Source organism: Corythoichthys intestinalis, chromosome 9 (genome assembly GCF_030265065.1).
Source record: "Corythoichthys intestinalis isolate RoL2023-P3 chromosome 9, ASM3026506v1, whole genome shotgun sequence".
NCBI lineage: Eukaryota > Metazoa > Chordata > Actinopteri > Syngnathiformes > Syngnathidae > Corythoichthys > Corythoichthys intestinalis.
This window is the reverse complement of record NC_080403.1, coordinates 6,406,135-6,430,643: the sequence shown is the minus strand read 5'-3', so window position 1 is coordinate 6,430,643 and position 24,509 is coordinate 6,406,135. Positions and strand designations below refer to the sequence as shown.

Genomic DNA, 24,509 nt, shown 5'->3' with positions numbered 1-24,509 from the left:
AATCCTTGTAGACCAATTGGGTTCTTGAAACCTTTCCAAAAGGCGGGATTTAGTCTGTATGGGCCAATCAGAACAAACCTTCATTCCTCCATCGGTTTCAGTTAGGTTGACCTGCATGTTACATACACATGTGGGTCCGAATGTTGACTTGAATCTTTACACTAGTAGGGCCCTACTACTGACAACTTAGTTTATTTTCACGAGCTTTACAATGTCTTTCTTCATTAAAGGAACCAAAAGCGTCAAAACGCCGATCGCTGTGAAAAAGGCAACAATATCGAAGCGAAAGGTAAGTGTGGCAGAGTGTTGCGAGCTAGCTATTGCTAAACTTTGCCTTGCTTACTAGCACATCTGAACGTGCACATTTTTGCTGTAAGCCACGATTGATGTTAATTTTGTAATCATTTTTAAGGGTGACGTCGACGCTGGGGGGAAAACTAAAGGCAAAAAACAGAATTCAAAATATAATGAAGAGATTTCCAGCGACTCTGAAACTGAGAGGTACAGAAATCGTAAAAACGGTTTAAATATACTGTATAAGGAGATCTTAAACTCTGCATTTCTATGTTTCGTGCGCAGTTCGATAGTTGCCAAGAAAAGGCCGGCCAGAGAAGAGCATGACTTTGACGAGACACCGCAAGAGAAGAAACTCAGATTAGCCAAACTTTACCTCAACCAGTTAAAGGAACAAGGTAAGCATAAACTTTTACGTCATTTCTAGTAGAAATGACGTAAAAGTTGAAGAAAACAACACTGCATCCAACGATTAGTTTTCTCCCGATTAGTCTGTAGACTTTTTTTTTAACGATTAGTTGACTAGTCTAATAATTTTTTGTTAACGTTTTTTTTTAACCTTGCAATTCATTTTTGTTGACAATTATTAAAGGTCCTGTTACAGCATTAAAAAATAAATAGCATTATTATATGAATTACAATAATATTTTGAGACGATTCGACTATAAACAACAACTTGGCAAAGTGCAGATGATGAGAAAGTAGTCTTTTAATATGCCGTTTAGACCCGCCTGTCATTATAGCGCTTTAACGTCCCCAGCTGGATGATGACGACTGGGCAAAATTACTGCAAAATGGTCAAAACCGGCGACTTCTTCTCCCGAACGGTATTTTATGCCACCGGAGTTAGCCCGACTTTTGTCATTTCCCTGAAAGAGCGACGTTTTGCTGCGGTCACGGCAGTGCTCGTCGCCAGGAATGAACACCGAAAATAGCCCATATTCGAAGGACAAACCGGCCGACGTCCGAGCGGAGTGCTGCTCGTGGCCAAGCCGAGGAAAGCGCATTCTCGGCGGGCACGTGAATAGGACCGAGCGGGCTGGATTGGTCAGCCAAACCGGCCGACGTCGGAGCGGGGTGCTGCTTGTGGCCGCGCCAAGGAAAGCGCATTCTCGGCAGGCACGCGAATACGACCGAGCGGGCTGGATCGGCCATATAAACCGGCTGACGTCGGAGCGGGGTGGTGCTTGTGGCCAAGACGAGGAAAGCGCATTCTCGGTGGGCACACCTTTATCGGCCGGCGATCATGGTGTGGGACAAGCCGCCGGTCGTCGGCCATGAGGCCTTCTTGAAGTACAGGGAGTATTTTAAGTTCACTCATAAAATGCAAGCCACCTCCTTATGAAAACGTGTGCCATGATCCCAGTATTTGACATAATATAAAACACGTAGCTTCCTCACCTCACAATGGTCCCACAGTTGTCTGACTTGTTTTGGCCATTATCTGAGGTGAACGGGAACTTTTTGAAACACAAAAAGGCTCACATGCCTCTCTCTGGTGCAGCAACAAAAGCCTGCAGCACACTAGGCTGGCATGATGCGAAAAATAAAATAATCCGCAAAATCAGCTGAATCCGCAGTCGTTCTGTATACTGTAGTATTGGCTGTATACTGAAGATGTTTATCCCACTGACTTCACATTTGCATTCTTCGTAAATCCAGGAAGTCACTCATTTTCATGCCGCGGGATTCAAAAAATGGAATAAATATATCGATCGCTTCCATACACATCCAAGCAGTCCATTTCATTCAGGAGCATGATATACTGCGTGAAATATGAAATAAACATGCTTTTTGTTGTCATAGGCTCTTTAATTCACAAAAACATTTTGGAACACTTAAATTCTTCATTAAAGTACAAATAAACACATAAATAATAAATCACAAACAATGAGGCAAGGCAAGGCAAATTTATTTATATAGCACAATTCAACACAAGGCAATTCAAAGTGCTTTACATCACATGAAGGTTAATAAAAATCACATTTAAATCAATACAACGTAAAAACCAAGACAATCAAAATAGGAAATAAAATTATACATAAAAATCGCATTTAATCACAAATAGAATAAAATAAATAAAAACAACTACTACTAATAATAATTGAAATCAGCAATGGAGATAAGCACAAGAGGAATAAAAAGCGAGTAGATTGAAATATAGACAGTTATGGATATGCAGTGCTAAACAAAAGCATTTTTAGCCCCGATTTAAAGGAGCTAACAGTTTGAGCATACTTAAGATGTTCAGGTAACTTGTTCCAGAGGTGAGGAGCATAATGACTAAATGCTGCCTCACCCTGCTTGGTTCTTGTTCTTGGAACATGCATGAGACCGGTTCCAGACGACCTTAGGTGTCTAGATGTCTCATAGGAATCTAACAAATCAAGCATGTATTTTGGTCCAAGGCCATTAAGTATTTAAAAATTATACAATGTGATTTTCTGGATTTTTGTATTAGATTCCGTCCCTCACAGTTGAAGAGAACTTATGATACAAATTACTGACCTCTACATGGCTTGCAAGTGGGAAAACCAGCAAAATCGGCAGTGTATCAAATACTAATTCTCCCCACTGTATATTTTTTTTTCAACTCATTATTAAAGTGCCTGTGACACGAAAAGCATGTTCATTTCATAATACACAAGGTATTTTATGCTCCTGAATGAAATGGACCGCTTGGATGTGTGTGGAAGCGATCGCTATATTTATTTAGTTTTTGAATCCCGCGCCATGAAAATGAGTGACTCCTGGCAACAGTCTCGAGTTGAGAAAGAGGGCACTGTGACGTGTACGGAGGAATGAGTCCTCTTTACTTTACAGCCGTACTGGTGTATGAGGACTAAGGATTCAGCTGATTTTGCGGATTATTATGTTTATTTTTCGCATCACGACAGCCAAACAGCTGCAGAAAAATCTTGCTGTAGGAGCGAGAGGCGTGTGCGCCTTTTTGGGGTTTTAAAAGGTTCCCTTTTACCGGTGGATATTTGCCAAAATAAGCCCTACTACTGTGAGACCATGGGATTTACGTGGACGTGAGTAAACATCGTGTTTTGTATTATGTCAAATACTGGGATCATTATAATATGTAGGTGGCTTGCATTTTGTGACATGCTCATTGTCCCCTCGGCCGATGACTGGCGGCTTGTCGTACATCCCCCCGCTGGGAGAGAACTGTACTCAGCTTATAGCCCTCTTCATGTGCCCGGTGTTCTGTCAAATTTTCCGACTGATCAGAAATTGCAACTTTGAGTTCAAAATAGCCGCGAATACAGCGATTACAAAGTAAACAGTACAAACTTTTTTAAATAAAGGACTAACGTTTGATCATGGATTGGCATGTCATTGTCATTGATTGGCAGCGGTCATTGTCCTGTTGCTTCCCCGACGAGCTCCCCTGTCTGTAGTAGCTTGGAACTAGCTGTAAATTGCTCTCCACCGGGCGACAGCCCAGTCGTCATGTGAAATTATCCGGGCTAGTTATGTGTGATTTTCCACTTCGAAGACTTTGAAACATCACTCGGTTCGGGTTAGTATGGCGGCTAGCTGTCAGGCCTCTTGGTTTGTTTACATTCTCCGAAGCAGGGGAAGGGAAATGACATAAGCCCTATTTAGGTGGCATAAAATATCGTTCGGGAGGTGCGACAGTAAAGGTGAAGTAGACAGTTTTGACCATTATGGAGTAATTTTGCCATGTCGTCTTTAATAAATGGATTTTTATTATTTCATATTCCATTTAGCACAATACTATTATTTGTCATGACCATGCCATTTATTTAGCTATTGGGGAAAATACTTGGATAAAAAATAATATCCTGTAAAAATATTGGAGTAGAGATACTGAAACAATGACATTTTGCGGCTCTCCTCGTCACGTTTTCGTCGTTCTGAATAATTCCCCCTCAACGGGCTGACTGGTCCTTCTCAAGCCATTTATTTAGCTATTGGGGAAAAATACTTTGATAAAAAGAATATCCTGTAAAAATATTGGAGTAGAGAGACTGAAACAATGACATTTTGCGGCTCTCTCCGTCGTGTTTTCCTCGTTGTGACTAATTCCCCCTCAATGGGCTGCATACTAAATCAGATGAAATCGTGACTCTGCTGACGTCATCCACCTGTTGGGGACGCTAGAGCCCTATAATGGTAGGCGTGGCTAACCAGCAGATTAAAAGACTAATTTTTCGTCATCTGCGCTTTGCTAAATTGTTGTATGTAGTCGAATCGTCTTAAAATAATGATTGTAATTCACATAATAATCCTTTTTAAGACTTTTTTTCTCGTGTCGTACTTAAATGTCGACGGGATGGTTTGGTCGTCAACGCATTTACGTCATCGATGACGTCAACTAGTCAAGACAGCTCCAATTTCTACTTCAGTAAACACTCGCTTTCATTTTCCCACCCTCTCCTAATCAGAAGAAGAAAAGGGTGAAGATGAGGCATTTGAAACAGAAGTAATTGCTGGAAGACTTCAAGAAGAAGTGGTAAGAATGACTGCTATTCATGCTAGGTTGCTTTTTTGGAATAACGTGTTTGATAAGCAATTTTTGATTTTTTTTTTTTTTTTTTTTTGCAGCTTGAGCATAAAGGCAAACTACAGCGACTCATTGCCAAAGATGTAAGTTTAAATTTAATCACTTGGTGCGTTTGTTGAGGTGTACATCTATTTCATATTATTTGTCTTTTAGCTGTTGCCACCCGACACTTCCGAAATCCGTCTATTAAGAGGACACAAGCTCCCAATTACCTGCCTGGTCATCAGTCCTGATGATAAATGCATCTTCTCTGCCTCCAAAGATTGCTCCATCATTAAATGTAACAAATTGTCCAGTTCATGTTACACATTGCAGCTGTTTGATAAGAGTGTCTGAAAAGATAACTTATTTTGTATTTCCTCAAGGGGATATCGAAAGCGGGAAAAAACTGCGGGTCATACCCGGTGGGAGGAAAGGCACGGAAGATCGCCACATCGGACATACGGCTCACGTGCTTTGTATGTCCATATCATCCGACGCAAAATACTTGGTGAGGACTCGCATTGTGAATACTCGAGAGACTAATGAACATCTTGAGTAGCAACAATGTTTCTTTTTGAAGGCCACGGGAGACATGAACAAACTGATCATGATTTGGGAAGCTGAAACGTGCAAGCATCTTTATAAATTCACAGGACACAAAGGCCCCGTGTCGGTAGGTACATTCTTTCACTCCAGTAATCCCTTGTTTTTTCGCAGTTGAAGTAAACGCAAAGTAGGATTTACCCCCCCCCCCCCCCCCCCCCCCCCCACATGTTTGGCGGTGCTCCATGTGCAGGTAAAAGTTGTTGAAATTTCCCCGGGAGGTGTTGGAGGTTTTAGCGGACTTTGGACGCTCTAAAAGCGGGTAAAAATACCCCTGGAGGTGTTTGGCAAGACATAGCCCCACAGCATAATTGACCCATTCCCATACTTCACAGTGGGTATGAGGTGCTTTTCAGCATGCGCATCTTTCGTGGCACGCCAGACCCACTTACAGTGTTTGTTGCCAAAAAGCTCACTCTCGGTCTCATCTGACTACAGCAAAGGGTCCCAGTTGAAGCCTGGGTGAGCCTGGGAGACCAATATTGAGCTTTTTGGCAACAAACACTCTAAGTGGGTCTGGCGTGCCACGAAAGATGCGCATAATACCTGACTGCGGGCGACAGCTGATACAAACAACGCCCAGTTGCTATCTGCTACCAACAAACGGCAACATAATGCTACAGTAGATATCACATACAGTATATAGAACTAGAGGTGGGAATTTTTGGGCACCTAACGATTCGATTACGATTCAGAGGCTACAATTTGATTATAAATCGATTAATAATGACCCCCCCCCCCCCCCAAGCTATTAGCTGCTTTCAATGTTTTGTACATTAGTTAAAAAAAATTGTACAAAAAGTCTCTCAGGCTTAAATAAACAACTATTTCAGTATCAAGTTAACAGTTTAAAACACTAAATAAAAGCCTCAAGTCCCTATTCTGGATCAGCAGCTTTAAACTACATACAATTAATGTTGTGAAAAAACCATTAAAGTTGTTAAAATTGCTCCTGTTTTCCATAGTTTCCCGTCTGTCTACTTTCGACATGTGAAAGTTTTAAAATTGTTTTAAAGATAGATTCAAGTCAAGATTTTGCCGATTTATTCAAGTCAAGATTTTGCCGATTTAGGAGTAGTTTAGATAAACCGTTATTTAGGTTTGCTTGGAAGGTTTACTACAACACCCTTCCAGGGAAGTCTACTGCTTTAAGATGGCGGCTGTTTACAAATGCCGGCAATTCTGTCATTTTGCATCTAGTTATTTATACATGTGATATTTACCGTAGCATTATGTGGACGTAGTTTGTAGTGGCTGTCGACAGCAGTGTTATTGTTTTTTTATCTGAGAACATGAGTTGAGCCAGAGACGTGAGTTGAGCATTGTCATTACATGAGTAATGACAAGCATGATGTTTACTCTCAGTCCGTTCCTCATTGCGTCCCAAAAACCACGCTGACTGTGTTTTAGTTCCGCTTTACTTGACATATTTCAATAATCGGAATTTGGATGTTTGTGAATCGTTCTCAAATCGTCCACGGCCGAATCGTGAATAATTTAAGAATCGGAAATTACGCACACCTCTGTATAGAACTAGATGTGAAATGACTGACAACGGCGGCGTTAAAACATGTATAGAGAATTAGATGCGAAATGACAGATTTGCCGGCGTTAATAAACAGCAGCCATCTTAAAGCAGTTGACTTCTCTGGAAGGCTCTGATGAAACGAACCTAATGAACTTTTTATCTAAAATACTCTTCACTCCTTGTCTTGAATCTATCTTTAAATGGTGAAAGTTTTAAATTTTTCACATGTCGAAAGTAGAAGGGAAATAATGGACTTACTGGAGCAATTTTAACAACTCTAACGGTTGATTCACAACATTCAATTAATTTAATTTAGTTTAAAGAGCATACGACAGGAGAAAAAGTCTTAAATAGCATTATTATGTGAATTAGAATCATATTTTGAGATGATTCGAGTATATACAACAATTTAGCAAAGCGCAGATGACAAGGAATTAGTCTTTTAATCTGCCGGTTAGCCAGCTGGATAGGGCTCTAGCGTCCCCAACAGGTGGATGATGTCAGCGGGAGACTGGGCTCATCGGTTTTACTATTCAGCCCATTGAGGGGGAATTATTCCGAACGAGGAAAACGCGACGAAGAGAGCCGCAAAATGTCATTGTTTCAGTCTCTCTACTCCTATATTTTTACAGGATATTCTTTTTATCCAAGTATTTTTCCACAATAGCTAAATAAATGGCTTGAGAAGGACCAGTCAGCCCGTCGAGGGGGAAGTATTCACAACGAGGAAAACGCGACGAAGAGAGCTGCAAAATGTCATTGTTTCTGTCTCTTTCCTTCAATATTTTTTACAGGATATTCTTTTTATCCAAGTACTATTTTCCCCAATTGCTAAATAAATGGCATGGTAATGACAAATAACAGTCTTTTGCTAAATGGAATATGAAATAATAAAAATGCACTTATTCAAGACGACATGGCAAAATTTCTCCATAATGGTCAAACCTTTTGACTTCACCTTTACTGTCGCACCTCCCGAATGATATTTTATGACACCTAAATTGGACATATGTCATTTCACTTCCCCGGCTTCGGAGAATGTAAACAAACCAAGAGGCGTGACAGCTAGCCGACATGCTAACCCGAACCGAGTGATGTTTCAAAGTCTTCGAAGCGGAAAATCACACATAACTAGCCCGGATTATTTGACATGATGACTGGGTTGTCGATTGTCTTTGCGGACCGGCAAACCGCCCGGCGGAGAGCAATTTACAGCTCGTTCGACTGCAGTTAATGTGCATGAGGAGAGCTTTTTACATGCCTATCAATGATCAAACGTAAGTAGTCCTTTATTTAAAGAAAGTTTGTAGTGTTTACTTTGTAATCGCTGTATTCGTATTTGACATAATACAAAACAAGATGTTTACTCACTTCATCGATCCAATGGTCCCACAGTAGTAGGGCTTGTTTTGGCCAATATCCACGGTGAATGGGAACCTTTTGAAACTCCGAAAAGGCGCATACGCATCTCCCTCATACAGCAAGATTTTTCTGCAGCCGTTTGGCTGGCGTGATGCGAAAAATAAATGTATTAATCCGCAAAATCAGCTGAATCCTTAGTCTTCATATACAGCAGGTGGGCTGTATAGTGAAGAGGACGCCTTCAACCGTACACGTCACAGCGCCCTCCTCCTCAATGTAAGACCGAAGCCGGAAGTCACTCATTTTCATGGCGCGGGATTAAAAAAAATAAATATAGCGATCGCTTCCACACACATCCAAGCGGTCCATATCATTCAGGAGCATAAAATACCGCGTGTGTTATGAAACAAACATGCTTTTTCGTGTCACATGCACTTTAAAGCTGCTGATACAGAATGGGGACTTGAGTATTTTACTGTTTTGAACTGTTAACTTGATACTGAAACAGTATTTAGCCTGAAAGGATTTTTGAACAAATTCTGAACTAATCTACGAAATACTAAAAAGGGGGGTGGTACATCAATAATCAATTTCTAACCGAATCGTAGCCTCTGAATCGTAATCGAATCATTAGGTGTCCCAAGATTCCCACCTCTATTGCACATGCTCTGTGAAACCACTTTCCTTTAAGTCTAGCTAAAGGTACATACAAACATACTGGAAAGGGTAAATACTAAAAGGCATTTTAGAAGGTCTACCGTATGAAAGTCTTTGTTTGCTTTCAGGGTCTCTCGTTCAGGAAGGGAACACATGATCTTTACAGTGCCTCACACGATCGCTCCATCAAAGTCTGGAATGTGGATGAAAACGCCTATGTGGAAACCCTGTGAGTGACTTCACACTCATGTGACCGTTTATTAAGTACATTAACTTAAATACAGTGATGACCTGTTTCAAAATAGAATATTGGCCTTTACAAAGATAGTATTGCTCAATTTTGATTTTCATACACTCTTACTAAATGTGGTTGTAATGAATTTCCCACCTGTGGTTGCAATAATTCTGTCCCAGTGTAGTTCTACAATTTTTTTAAAATGAGGATGATAAATTAATAGTATGGATGACCAGATTGCATATTTTTGCACCCAAGTTAGGATCACCTGATTTTCAGGTTCTGCCGTTACAGTAGCCTGATCAGATACTGAGAAAAAAAAAAAAATATGGCGGAAAACACTCAGGTAACTTAAAGCTCTGAGACCCCCAATTTGACCAAATTTCAAAATTGTCTTATATGCATGTGTGATACATCATTGGAAAGATTAAAATCCAAATTTTCTGGGGGAAGAACAATTATGAACAGGAGGGCATTTAAAAAATAAATAAATAAACAGCGAAACCTTAACTAGATGAGAGCATGAGAGAGCATAATTAAAGACACCATGATTTTAACGAGATATTAACACATACTTACCGTGTTTCGATCCTGTAGCATGTCTCATTGCGTGTCAAGACACAGCTATGTATGGCCAAAGCCGGACGTTTTGGGGATTTTATGGGTGAAACACTGTAATATAACAAGGGTCGCATTGCAGAAATCACAGACATCAAGGAGTGGTTGAGATATTCTTTTTCAAATATTTATCCTTTTAAACGTTTTGTTTTCAATTTTTCTTTGTTTGGATCGATTATTTATCCTCTACAGTATTAAGGAAAATGCGACAGTAACGAAAAAATACAAAAAAGCGATAGTTATGAGTAGTGGCGTGCAAAATTTCCGATTCTTAGATTATTCGCAATTTGGACGTGGAAGTTTCGAGAACGATTCACAAACATCCAAATTCCGATTATTGAATTATACCACGTAAAGCGGAAATAAAACGCAGTCAGCGCGGTCTTCGGGATGCAATGAGGAACGGACTGGGAGTAAATATCATGTGCAGCTAATGCCGCTAAGTAAAAAAAAAAAAACAATAATAAGTGACTGCGGCCGTCAGGTGCTACAAACAGCGCCCAGTTGCTAGTTGCTACAGACATACGGCAACACACGGCTATGGTAGATATCACATATATCTAGACTAGATGTGAAATGATGGACTTTACCGCACTAGTAAACAGGCGCCATCTTAAAGTAGTAGACTTCTCTAGAAGGCTCTGTTGTAACGAACCTAATTACTTTTTATCTAAAATACCCCTAAATCGGCAAAATCTTGACTTGAATCTATCTTTAAATGATGAAACAGTTTTAAAACTTTCACATGTTGAAAGTAGACATGAGGGGAAATCATGGAATAACGGGCGCAATTTTAACAACTTTAACGGTTGATTCACAACATTAAATGACCTCCAAACATAGCAAAGGTTACTATGTTTTTGTTCTGTTTTTTGAAAAAAATGGAGAAAAAAACATGAAAGGTAACACCAGTTACTTACTCAATACTCAAGTTACTTAAATAATTAAATTATTGAATGTAGTTTAAAGCTGCTGATACAGAATGGTGACTTGAGTATTTTATTTACTGTTTTTAACCGGTAACTTGATACTAAAATAGTAGTTTGGTTTATTTAGCCTGAGAGGATTTTTGAACAATTTTGGAACAAATATAAAAAACATAAATTAAAAAAAAAAAAAATGGGGGGAGGGCGGCATCAATAATCGATTTATAATCGAATCGGAGTCTCTGAAGCGTAATCGAATCGTTAGGTGCCCAAAGATTCCCACCTCTAGTTATGAGGTAGATATCCATGACCTATTTACAGACACTATTTTTTGTCATTGTGGCGTAATTTGTTTAAAAGTTACAAATATGCGAAAAGTGAATAATTTTATAAAGTCGTTTTTAAAAAAAAAAAAAAAAAAAAATTAAACAAAATATTAGACATCAATTAATGATTCTAAGATAAAAATGATAGACATTTCAAATAATTAATATAATTACTTACCTTTTTATGGCTGGGTTGAAACAAAAGCAGTTGCGCGGTGTCTGTAAACGGGGGTCTCCAGGGTAAAACGAACGAATTAAAAATGGTTCGGGGGCCTAATACGCAAGGAAACTGCAATGGTAGCATATAGACATTTTGTTCTATCAAACACAACAGTTCTTTTGACTTAAAATACAGCAGTTTATTTTAACGAGGGGTGCAAGAGCAGAAACTGCTTTTTCAGCCTTGTCTGTGTTTTCCGCCATATATATTTGAACAAAAGTTTCACACATGTTACAGTACTGTACTGTTTAGAGTACTTCCGTTGTATACCTCGCAATACTCCCAGAAAAAGAGGATATATTTTTATTTCTTTTGGTATTCCTGGATTATTTTGCTACTTTTTAGCCCTTAAAAATAAAAAATAAAAATAATAAATGAATTTTAAAAAATTGTGTACTGCCCAACAGCCAGCTATGTGTGAATGTCCTCCAATAAAACACAATGATTGGTCTTTTACTGTTTTTTTAATGAAGTAATTTGTTTCGGTTTGTGTAAGTTTTGTTCAACACAACTGCACAATATACGCCACTTTACAAATGTCATGTAGACACCACACTTCAACTGAGCTACAAGCTATAGACCCTACTCACCAACATCACAGAATGACGTGTCGCTGTATCCGGCCGCCATATTGTCCGTCTCTGTTTAGCCCTATTCTCAATGGTTTCAATTAGTCGTTCAGTTTATAGAGCAATTCATGGAAGCCCCGGTGCTTTCAGACGCTGTAAACTCATTGGATGTGTTGCATAAAAGGCGTTATGTGGAAAAGCTTCAGTCTATCCATTCGCCAGATCCATATTTGATGCCTAAATCGATAGTTTTCGACCCACTGTCTTCGCTCTCTCTGCCTGACATCTGCTACCCTGATATCTACAACTATCTTGTCCACACAAAATCAGCCTATTCTCACGAAAGTTTGAAAAACTTTAAGAGCAGCACTCTAAGCAACATTACCCTGTGTGATTTCTAAAATGGCGACAATCAAAAAAAAAAAAGAGTTGACTGCGATGGCCGACGCTTCAAGGATTGGACTATTTCTTCAATAAAACACGCAAAAACTGTGTCTGCCTCATTTGCAAAGAGACAGTCGCTGTTTTCAAAGAGTTCGATGTGACGCAGTATTACTAAACAAGACACGCTGACAATTACGACAACATTACAGGGAAGATACGCAGCGAGAAATTATAGCAACTTGAAACTAGTTTATTTTTTCACAGCAGCAGTATTTCGCAAGAGTCCGAGTGTCGAAAGAGAAAGCCACAAAGACGAGACTGTTGAAATTATGAATTAAAAATAATAATAAAGCAAATGTGACACACAGAAGGGCTTGCTAAAATTTGTTTGAATATATTGTTCTATGTAAATCAGCCAAGGAAGCTCCCCACATTTTTACCACACCAAATCTGGCCCCCTTTGCAAAAGGTTTGGACACACCTGTTTAACTGATGATCCGTAGACGAGGCCAGCTTCTTTCACTTGGTACCAGCTAAATATTATTCAAAATGTAATGATGGTGGAAGAAATAAGCATCTTGAATTTGAAACTGTATGTTGTCGGCGATTAGCCTCGCAATGATCTTAATTGTGGTTGTCAGCCCAAAACCCTCTGAATTTCTATTAAATGCATCTTACCAGATATCGTTCATATACTGTATTTTTTCCCCATAAACACACACATACAGTTGTGGTCAAAAATGTACATACACTTGTGAAGAACATAATGTCATGGCTCTCTTGAGTTTCCAGTTATTTCTACAACTCTGATTTTTCTCTGATAGAGTGATTGGAACAGATGCTTCTTTGTCACAAAAAACATTCATGAAGTTTGGTTCTTTTATGACTTTATTATGGGTGAACAGAAACAAGTGATCAAATCTGTTGGGTCAAAAATATACATACAGCTGCGCTAATATTTGGTAACATGTCCCTTGGCCATTTTCACTTCAATTAGGCGCTTTTGGTAGCCATCCACAGCTTCTGGCAAGCTTCCGGTTGAATCTTTGACTACTCCTCTTGACAGAATTGGTGCAGTTCAGTTAAATTTGATGGCTTTCTGACATGGACTTGTTTCTTCAGCATTGTCCACAAGTTCTCAATGGGGTTTAAGTCAGGACTTTGGGAAGGCCATTCGAAAACCTTAATTCTAGCCTGATTTAGCCATTCCATTACCACTTTTGATGTGTGTTTGGGGTCATTGTCCTGTAGGAACACCCAACTGCGCCCAAGACCCAATCTTCGGGCTGATGACGTTAGGTTATCTTGAAGAATTTGAAGGTAATCCTCCTTCTTCATTATCCCATTTACTCTCTGTAAAGCACCAGTCCCATTGGCAGCAAACAGCCACACAGCATAATACTGCCACCGCCATACTTGACGGTAGGCATGGTGTACTTGGCGTTAAAGGCCTCACCTTTTCTCCTCCAAACATATTGCTGGGCATTGTGGCCAAACAGCTCGATTTTTGTTTCGTCTGACCACAGAACTTTCCTCCAGAAGGTCTTATCTTTGTCCATGTGATCAGCAGCAAACTTCAGTCGAGCCTTAAGGTGCCGCTTTTGGAGCAAGGGCTTCCTTCTTGCACGGCAGCCTCTCAGTCCATGGAGATGCAAAACACGCTTGACTGTGGACTGTGTTCCAGCAGCTTCTAATTCTTGGCGGATCTGCTTTCTGGTGATTCTCGGTTGAATCTTCACCCTCCTGACCAATTTTCTCTCAGCAGCAGGTGATAGCTTGCATTTTCTTCCTGATCGTGGCAGTGACAAAACAGTGCCATGCACTTTATACTTACAAACAATTGTTTGCACTGTTGCTCTTTGGACCTGCAGCTGCTTTGAAATGGCTCCAAGTGACTTTCCTGACTTGTTCAAGTCAATGATTCGCTTTTTCAGATCCATGTAGGTATATTTTTGACCCAGCAGATTTGATCACTTTTTCTGTTAACCCATAATAAAGTCATAAATAGAGGTGTGCAAAATTTCCGATTCTTAGATTATTCGCGATTCGGACGTGAACGATTCGAGAACGATTCACAAACATCCAAATTCCGATTATTGAAATATGCGAAGTTAAGCGGAAGTACACAACACTCAGCGCGCCGCGCTGTCTTCGGGACGGAACGGAGCGAGAGTAGCTAAACATCATGCATCCCATTACCCGGCCCCTCGGGTAATGCCAATGCTCAACTCACGGCTCTAGCTCAACTCATGCAACGAGACAAAAAAACACCACAACATACCTGACTGCTGCCGAAAAGCTGCCGAAAAGCTGTACAAAGTGCATCCATTACAACGTTACAGCGGATATCATTTATATAGGACTAGATGCATTATAGATTTGGTAGTGTTAGCAGCACATCTACAAAAAGCTTGATGCGAGCGTTATAAACGGCCGCCATCTTAAAGCAGTACACTTCCCTGCAAGGCTGTTGTAGCGAACCTTCCAAGCAAACCTAATTAACTTTTTATCTAAAATACTCCTAAATCGGTAAAATATTGACTTGAATCTATCTTTAAAATAGTTTTAAAACTTTCACATGTCGAAAGTAGACAAGAGGGAAATTATGGAATAACGGGAGCAATTTTAACAAATTTAACGGTTGATTCACAACATTAAATTAATTGAATGTAGTTTAAAGCTACTGATACAGAATGGGGACTGGAGTTTTTTATTTAATGTTATTTTTGAATATTTGTTTACTGCTATATATTAACTTGATACTGAAATAGTAGTGTGGTTTAGCCTGAGAGTATTTTTGAACAATTTTGGAACTCATGTACAAAACATTAAAAAAAAAAAAAAAGGAGGGGGGTGCATCAATAATCGTTTTATAATCGAATCGGAGCCTCTGAATCGTAATCGTAATAGAATCGTTTGGTGCCCAAAGATTCCCAGCTCTAGTCATAAAAGAACCAAACTTCATGAATGTTTTTTGTGACAAAGAAGTATCTGTTCCAATCACTCTATCGGAGAAAAATCAGAGTTGTAGAAATAACTGGAAACTCAAGACAGCCATGACATTGTTTTTCACAAGTGTATGTAAACTTTTGACCACAACTGTAATTCATGATAACAGGTTGGTACAGATGAACGAATGTTCATTCGCTGCCACCCTCCCACTTTAAATGGATTGGTCGTCTACTATTATGTGTTGTTTTAATTTTTCATACATCTTTGAAAAATACAAACAAACTTTTGATGTCATCATTCTGTGCAGAATTTGGAGGAAAACATTTTATTCCATTTTGGAGCTCTCAGTACTTTGTGAATGCCTTTTACAGTATATTAGCTTTATTCCTCTTTCTATACATTTACTTCCTATATTGATATCTTCCAGCTTCGGCCATCAGGACGCCATCACGGGACTTGACAGCCTGAGCCGAGAACGTTGCGTGACCGCCGGCGGACGCGACCGTACTGTGCGTGTGTGGAAGATTGCCGAGGAGTCGCAGCTCGTGTTTCACGGTCACGAGTGAGTGTTTGGATATGTGTCACTTGATGGCGCTACTAAGTTAACACTAAAAACGACCTGATATGATAAGGACACGCCCCCCAAATGACCTGATATGATCAGGACACGCCCCCCACGTCCCCAAAAGACCTGATATGACCAGCACATGTCCCTAAATGACCTAATATGAGCAGGATACGCCCACCACATTTCCCCAAATGACCTGATATGACTAGGACCAGCACCCCAAATGTCCCCAAATGACCTGATCTGACCAGGACACGCCCCCCAAATGTCCCCAAATGACCTGATCTGACCAGGACACGCCTCCAAATGACCTGATATGACCAGGACACGCCCCCCAAATGACCTGATATGACCAGGACAGTGACACGCCCTCCAAATGTCCCCAAATGACCTGATATGACCAGGACACACCCCCAATGCCCCCAAATGACCTGATATGACCAGGACACGCCCCCAATGTCCCCAAATGACCTAATATGACCAGGACACGCCCTCCGAATGTCCCCAAATAACCTGATCTGACCAGGACACACCCCCACATGTCCCCAAATGACCTGATATGACCAGGACACGTCCCCAAATGTCCCTAAATGACCTGATATGACCAGTACATGTCCCCGATACGTCCCCAAATCAACAGGAAGTGACCTGCTATTGTCCCAGCAATGTCCCCAAATCTACCTGGGCGGGGCCAAGATCTGTATCTCCCCACAGCAAAGCCCCAGAGTAATTTCTCCAGAAATTGCAGTTTCTAGTTCTATTTAGTTTTTCAGGCCAAATGACTATGCTGCAGATTCTTTGTTTACAAGTTTCACCAATTGCAAATGACGTGCAATGAATTAGTTTGTAACAATATGTGGTGACACTGCACCGTCAATTATATCTGTCATTATTATCCATTTCATATTCATGTTCAAGTAATTTTCATACAACTCTGCAATGCCTTGACCACTGCGTGAGAATGAGTACATGACAAAATGAAGGTGCACTTGTGTCCATATTGAGATTAGCTTGGGGACTTGAGACAGAACTTTGTCTTAAACAGAGGACAGATTCTAAAACCATTATAGTTTATTACCGGTGTCTGGCATTTATAAATGACAGTTATATGCTTTTAAATCACCTGGACTGTGTTTCTCGTAGGGGGTCAATAGATTGCATCCAACTCATTAATGAGGAACACATGGTCACAGGAGCTGACGACGGGTACGTCATGTGTCCACCAAAACTTTGGACGAACATTGTTCTGGTTCCCATCCCATGTAAATATTCCTCCTTGTCTCTCTTTTCTGGGCCGACCCTCTCAGCTCCGTGTGTCTTTGGAGTGTTAATAAGAAGAAACCCCTCAGCACGGTGAAGCAGGCTCACGGTTGCCATGGCAACGTCGGGCTAGAGCAGCCTCACTGGGTGGCCGCGGTGGCCGCGCTTCAGAACACCGATGTCGTAGCCTCAGGTGCCTCTGGCTGTGAGAGTCCTTCCCAAAACACTTACATACACAAAGGCTTTTAGTAGCCCTGCTGAATATATGCAAATGTATTTAGTTCAGTATAACGCTCATACATTTCCTTCTGCTTGAGTGTCCCAGACACAATACCAACTCGGCTTTGTTGATCCAAAATAACAGCAGGTTATGTCTCTCAGGTTCCAGCAACTCACAGGTGCAGCTGTGGAAATGTGGTCAGAATTATCGAGGGCTTGAGCAACTCTTCAGTATTCCTGTGGTAAAAGCCTTTTTAAATGCACTTAGTTTGACACAACAGTGTGTGTGTATGTATGTGTGTCTCATTCTGCGTCCCTGTTTTCCCTCCCTCAGATCGGTTTTGTCAACAGCCTGAAGTTTTCGCACTCTGGTCACTTCTTGGTGGCGGGAGTTGGACAGGAGCACAGGTAATCTGCAACTGTTTCTATGGCAACTGTCCGTTCTCTGGCAAATTTTAGCAATGAATGTTGTACTGTACTAGGTGTCCACTAAATGGCAGTGTTGCACTTTTCTCCAACCCGTTTGGTGTCCAAACCCACTTGTTAGTTAGTTGCAGTTACACTGGGAGACCTAGCTACAACTAAAATAAGTGTTGCACCGATACCATTTTTTGGCCCCGATACCGATACCTGGCTGCAGTATCGGCCGATACCATACCGGTACCAATCTGTTTATAAATAAATATAGATATACAGTGGGGAGAACAAGTATTTGATACACTGCCAATGGGTTTTGCTCGGCTCTGAGACCCCCAATTTGACCAAATTTCAAAATTGTCCAATATGCACGTGTGATACATCATTGGAAAGCTTAAAATCTCCATTTTCTGGAGGAGGAAAAAATTTGAACAGGAGGGCATTTAAAAAAACAAATTTAAACAGCGAAACCCTAACTGGAGGTGAGAGCATGAGAGAACATAATGAAAGACGCCATAATTTTAATGAGATATTACCGCGTACTTACCTTGTTTCGATCCAAAAACTCCATGTAGCAAGTATCACAACATCAAGACACAGATGTGAATGGCCACAGCCGGATTTTGGGGGGATTTTATGGGTGAAACATGGTAAAATAACATGGGTCGTGATGCAGAAATCGCAGACATCAAGGAGTGGTTGTGATGTTCTTTTTCATATATTTACCCTTTTAAACTTTTTTTTTTTTCAAAATTTTTCTTTGTTTGGACCGATTATCATCTAACATATCTTGGGAAAATGCAACAGTAGCAAAAAAAATAAAATTAAGCAATAGATATGAGGTAGATATCCGTGACTTATTTACAGACACCATTTTTTCCATTGTGACGTAATTTGTTTAAAAGTCTGTGAAAAAAGTGAATAAGTTTTTAAAGTTTTTTTTTTTTTTTTTTTTTTAAACAAAATATCCACACATAAATTAATCATTCTAAGCTAAAAAAAAAAAAAAAAAAAAGACAGAAATTTTGAATTATTTATTATTATTCATTATTAGATTTATCCGCTTTTGTTTCAACCCAGCCATAAAAAGCAGGTTAGACTTTGACCATATTAGGTCATTTGGGCACATGGACTGGTAGGACTTACCTTCTTTTTATGGCTTGGTTGAAACAAAAGCGGTTGCACCACATCTGTAAATGGGGGTTTCAGGGGAAAACGGACAAATTAAAAATAGTTTGGGGGCTTACTGCGCCATGAATCTGCTATGGCAGCATATAGACATATTGTTCTATCAAACACAACAGTTCTTTTGGCTTAAAATACAGCAGTTTATTTTAAAGAGGGGTGCAAGAGCAGAAACTGCTTTTTCAGTCTTGTCTGTTTTTTCCGCTATACATGGCGCTATAGTATAGGGCGCAGTCTTGTCTGTTTTCCGCTATATATGGCGCTATATATGGCTATATATGTAGCTCTTTGCAAAAAAAAAAATATATATATATATACACACACATATATATATATATATATATATATATATATATATATATATTTTTTTTTTTTTTTTTTTCCAAAGCGCTACATACCTGGATGTGAAATCATTGCTATCGTGGCTTTGTCAGGCTGCTGCTTACCTTTGCGAAACAGGAAAAAGACTAATACAAAGTGAATCTAGAACTTTTTATTGCATACCTGGTATGAGGGACAATAGTTGAATAAACCTTTGGCTGTCAAGGGCCAAAATAGTGCTAAATTCGTAAAATTAAAACATGTATAATACTAGCCCAACCGTAAGAAAGTAAAAATATATTCATAATAATAAACTGTGAATGAGCTGAATAAACTTCAAACCTCTCAAAGGCCAAACAGTGCAACTTTCATGAAATTATCAGTAATAATATTATTTGAGCACAGCATCCTGTCTCTCTATTAGCCTCGCTCATTGTGCACCAGCAGCAACAAAACTCTATAGCAACGCACAAATTCAAACAATGCGCGCACACACACAGCTTAGCCACTTAAGCTTACTTTACTTCTACAGCATTTTTGAAACGGGTCAAATTACTGCGGCATTTCTTTCAGTAAAAGACAAGAAGAGTAAAGTAACTTTGACTTCAGGATGCTACAGTTGAGTAGCAATAGCTTGGCCGGTGTGTGTGATCCCTTTAATTCATTTGCATGAAGTACTACGCTTTCCAGTCGGCTGTCAAGCTCAGCAGGGAAAGTTGGGAGATTTGGCTACTCCAGACGACGGTTGAAAAGCATATGGCCCCTGCCTTCGCCAGCTTTTCTAAAACATGTTTCTTCACTTTATTTTTTAGTGCAGGATTGTCGTCTCCTTAATGTATTTGCGACTTGGGAGCTTATACTTAGGTACTACGTGAGCCCTAAAAAGCAGGGTTCCCACCCTTTCAACGAAGGCAAGGGGCAGGTTACAGTCAACAGTCGTGTTGGTGATTTTTTTTCCCAGACATCTGTCATGCTGCTTCACTCTTCTCGTCCTACTGCCCAGGGTTTGTTGCTGCGGTGCATCCCCAGCCATTGTACTCGACGCTGAAATATTCCGAAACCGCCGACATTTTCTTCTCGTACTCCTAGTTTGGTTTTCCTCCATATGAAAAAGTTGCCCCGGCATTGATTAAGAGCAACTATTGGCCCACTCTCATTGGTCTGGAGCAGGTCAATAGCGATAGCTGCTTGGCATGCAAAGTAATCCCATGTGATCACACAACACAGACTGTAGTGAGTGTCAGGAGAGCGTTCAGTGTTACCCCCCGAATGCGGAGCTTTGCTCTCATATACAAGAAATATATTTAACGAACTTTTCCAGCGTTATTTCGTTGTGTAAATGAGTTAATAATAACCATAGAAATATGTAGACTATTTAAACATTGAGAAAACTTGCGTTTTTTTCTGCCAACTCGAAGAGATTAAATTAAATGTCAAATCCACTGATAGGACAGACGCACAAATATAAAAGATATAAATGTTTATTGAATACTCATCTTACAGTCTTGTTTAACTGTGAAAATTTGTTACAAAATACGGGCTTTAATTCACGCAACAACGCATGGCATCCCCGCATTTCCTTCTTCTCCTGAGTCCTCACAAAGATAACATAAAATTATGGAGGGGGGGGGGGTCGGGTCGGGCTCGGGCCTGCAAATAAAGTTAATTGATCGGGCTCGGGTCGGGCTTGATTTTTTAGGCCCAAACTAAGGGGAAAAAAAAGGACATACGTATTCATACTAAACATACAATTATCCTGCTTCATGTGATGATGTGCGATAAATTATTTCTTACTGTTAACGTACCAAATCTTATTTTATTGTCCTGACAGCAGGCTTTATTTCTTTGCATGGACATAAGTAAACTGGCATATTGACGCATTCACAAATCACACGATCTGTAAATTCGCTGTCAACAGACCCGTTGCGTTCTACTCGCTGAAACGGTGTTCGATTTCGCGGTGAGGGTGGATTTTAATTCCTCATAACTCCGTATGATCATCGCGCATTCCTCCTCCGTGAAGTAAGGTGCCCGTGCCATCGTCACAAGTAGTGTTTGACTCTGGTCTCCGCCCTCTTTTATGTGAACGCGCAGTAACTCTGACTGGGTTGACACAGGTTCGACTAATCAACCTCATAATCAGCGTCGTAGCACCGACTGACCACAAACTAGACAACCAGGTTTTGTCAACTCCGGTTACCCGCTGGTAAACTGGATTACTTCTGGGGAGGTTGAACTCAGTTCGTAGTATAGGCCACAGGGGTGCTCATTATGTTGATTGCGATCTACCAGTCAATTGCAACGATAGTGTGGGTAGATCGTGGCATTAAAAAAAAAAAATAATGCCAATAAAAGACTTATGTTTTCTTGTGCTGTATTGCTGCTGAGCTTTGTAGGCGGCCAAAAAAAATGACTCGCGGACCTTAAGGCTGAATCAGTTTTTGTTGTGCAATATTGCTGCTGACCTTTGTAGGAGCTATACAACGCCAAACAAATAAATTTGAATTGTATTGAATTAATCAAGGGTTCAATCCCGGGCTCTGACCTTCCTTTGCGGAGTTTTTCTGGGTACTCCGTTTTCCTCCACATCCCCAAAACATGCATGGTAAGCTGATTGAACTCTCTAAATTGTCCTTAGGTCTGAGTGTGTGTGCAAATGGTTGTTCGTCTCCTTGTGCCCTGCATATGTCTGGCAACCGATCCCGGGTGTATCCTGCCCATAGTTACCTGGGATAGGCTCTAGCACCCTGCAACTCTCGTTAGGATAAGTGGCTCGGAAAATAAATTAATGTATAGAATTAAAAAGAATAGACATAAGTCTATCATCCATCCCATCGTTTATTGACACACAGGGCAGCAAGGCAAATGTCTGGTGCTACACATATTGCAATGAAATCTGGTGGGTATATTTTGAGGAATGTATGTACATCGATCCTCGAAGCACGATTTTTTATTTATTTATTTATTTAGTCTCAGGACTGATGAATTAAATGTAGACTCATGTTTCACTGTAGGTTAGGAGTTAACCAGTAGAGGGCATGAGCGCCCTTTGTCAGAGCCTTCAGCCTGTAGTAGCACACTAGTGGTTTATGATGTTGATATCCGAAAGATAAATGTGGCATCATTATTTCTCCCAGTATTGGTCTGATAACAGATGATTAGATAACTTGGCCAATAGCGATCCAGAATGCCATTTTAAGATTTTTACCACCCACTTCTCTTAAAAGGGCGTTTGGGCTAAGTCTTAGAGCATTATAGAAGGAGCACAAAAATCTAGACAAGAAGATGTATAACTGTCAAATCAATATAGTATTATTTACATAAATGCTGGAAGGTAATGTGCAAATCAGTGGGTGTTTGCAGATGTTCCAAAAAAAGGTTCTTCCTTCTTGTGTTGCAAGCACACAATGTCTTGCTCAAATAAAATATTCAGTATCAAGAAGAAAGAGGTGCCACTAGGTCAACCTGCTGATTGATTAATTCCTTGATCAAATGGGTTATTTTAGGCCTTTTGTCATTAGGGTGTATGTGAATACTGCCTTAAATGCTATAAATGTCATGCAAGTGGCACTTTTAACTCCCGTTCCTACCATGTCTTTCAAGTTCTACATTGTTTCTGTGCAGGTTGGGTCGATGGTGGAGACAAAAAGAGGCCAAGAATGGAATCTTTATCATTCCCCTTAAGAGGAAGCCTCCAAATCAAGATCAAGCCCAGACAGAAGAATAATGGACTTATTTTTGTTTTGTAAATAAAAGGTGTTTAATACCCTCTGCCACAATCTTGCTTTTTATTTTTGAAAAACAGTTTTCTATAACGATACAGCTGTTGCTTTTTGCAAAAAACATTAACCATGTAAATTGTTATGTGAGGACAAATGCGTGGATCACTACACTCCCTTCTAAAAGCATGTTTTGCTGTGCACTGAAAACATTTGGATTTGACTTCAAAGCATGAATATCCAGAAGAGATCAACAGTTCAGCGATTATTTTTGGATCAATATACGTAACTGGATTTGATGCTCAAATGATTTCATCGGCATATGTAACAAGTGCCACATAAAGTATTTCAAACTTTTGTGTTGGTATGTTTGTTTTAATGTTTGTTTTCCCATCTTCACTTAGCTTCACAATTCTGTGTTCTATGGGATTCAGGTCTGGACTCATTGCTGGCCTCTTTAGAAGTCTCCAGTGCTTTCTTTCACACCATTTTCTAGTGCTTTTTGAAGTGTTTTGGGTCATTGTCCTGCTGGAAGACCCATGACCTCTGAGGGAGACCTAGCTTTCTCACACTGGGCCATACATTATGCTGCAAAAATTTGTTGCTAGTCTTCAGACTTCATAATGCCATGCACACGGTCAAGCCAAGTGCCAAAGGGAGCAAAGCAACCCCAAAACATCAGGGAACCTCCACTATGTTTGACTGTGGGGAATGTGTTCTTTTCTCTGAAGGCCTCATTTTTTTATTTTTTTTTCCCTGTAAACTCGATGTTGATGCCTTTTCCAAAAAAGCTCTACTGTTTTCACATCTGACCAGAGAACATTCTTCCAAAAACTTTTTGACTTTCTCAGGTAGGTTTTGGCAAACTCCAGCCTGGCTTTTTTAGGTCTCTGGGTCAGTAGTGGGGTCTTCCTGGGTGTCCTACCATAGAGTCCCTTTTCATTCAGACGCTGACCGAAATTACGGGTTGACACTGTTGTACCCTCGGACTGCTGGACAGCTTGAACATGTTAGTCGAGGTTCTTTATCCACCATTCGTACAATCTTCAGATGATCTCTCTCGTCAATTTTTCTTTTCCATCCACATCTAGGGATGTACAGTAAGCCACCGTGCCATGGGCTTTACACCTTTTGATGATACTGCACACGGTAGACACAGGAACATTTATGTCTTTGGAGATGGACTTGTAGCCTTGACATTGCCCATGCTTCCTCACAATTCCTCAGACAGTTCTTTGGTCTTCTTTCTTTTCTCCAGGCACAATGTGGTACACACAAGGACACAGGACAGAGGTTGAGTCAACTTTAATCAATTTTAACTGGCTGCAAGTGTGATTTAGTTAATGCCACCACCTGTTATATGCCACAGGTAAAATACGGGTGCTGTTAATTACACAAATTAAAGAAGCATCAAATGATTTTTCAGAGGTTACCAATAATTTTGTCCGGCCCATGTTTAGAGTTTAGTGTAAAATGATAATGATTTAATTTTTTTTTTAGTGTCTTTTGTGTTTTTTCATTGCAAGAAAAATAAATGAAGATATTACTACCAAAGTATTTGTAAATGCAATCATTTTCTGGTAGAAATTGAGGATTATCTGACAGAATTGCAGGGGTGCCAATACTT

At 40.1% G+C, this 24,509-nt stretch overlaps 1 protein-coding gene across 2 annotated transcripts; it reads left to right on the top strand.

The window, feature by feature from the left end:
* The first annotated feature begins 69 nt into the window (after nt 1–69).
* On the top strand, nt 70–24,365 carry rrp9 (ribosomal RNA processing 9, U3 small nucleolar RNA binding protein). 2 transcript variants are annotated; one of them, XM_057846884.1, is made up of 15 exons: nt 70–289; nt 413–501; nt 580–692; nt 4,713–4,780; nt 4,873–4,914; nt 4,985–5,111; nt 5,197–5,321; nt 5,394–5,486; nt 9,092–9,192; nt 15,621–15,755; nt 16,905–16,967; nt 17,069–17,226; nt 17,403–17,482; nt 17,575–17,648; nt 22,788–24,365. In XM_057846884.1, the coding sequence occupies exons 1-15, from the start codon at nt 212–214 to the stop codon at nt 22,888–22,890; spliced, it is 1,449 nt and encodes a 482-aa protein (XP_057702867.1). In that variant the 5' UTR covers nt 70–211; the 3' UTR covers nt 22,891–24,365. The 2 variants fall into 2 exon arrangements, with proteins under 2 accessions (XP_057702867.1, XP_057702868.1); XM_057846885.1 differs by having other exon boundaries at nt 17,069–17,214; nt 22,788–24,363.
* The last annotated feature ends 144 nt before the right edge of the window (nt 24,366–24,509 follow it).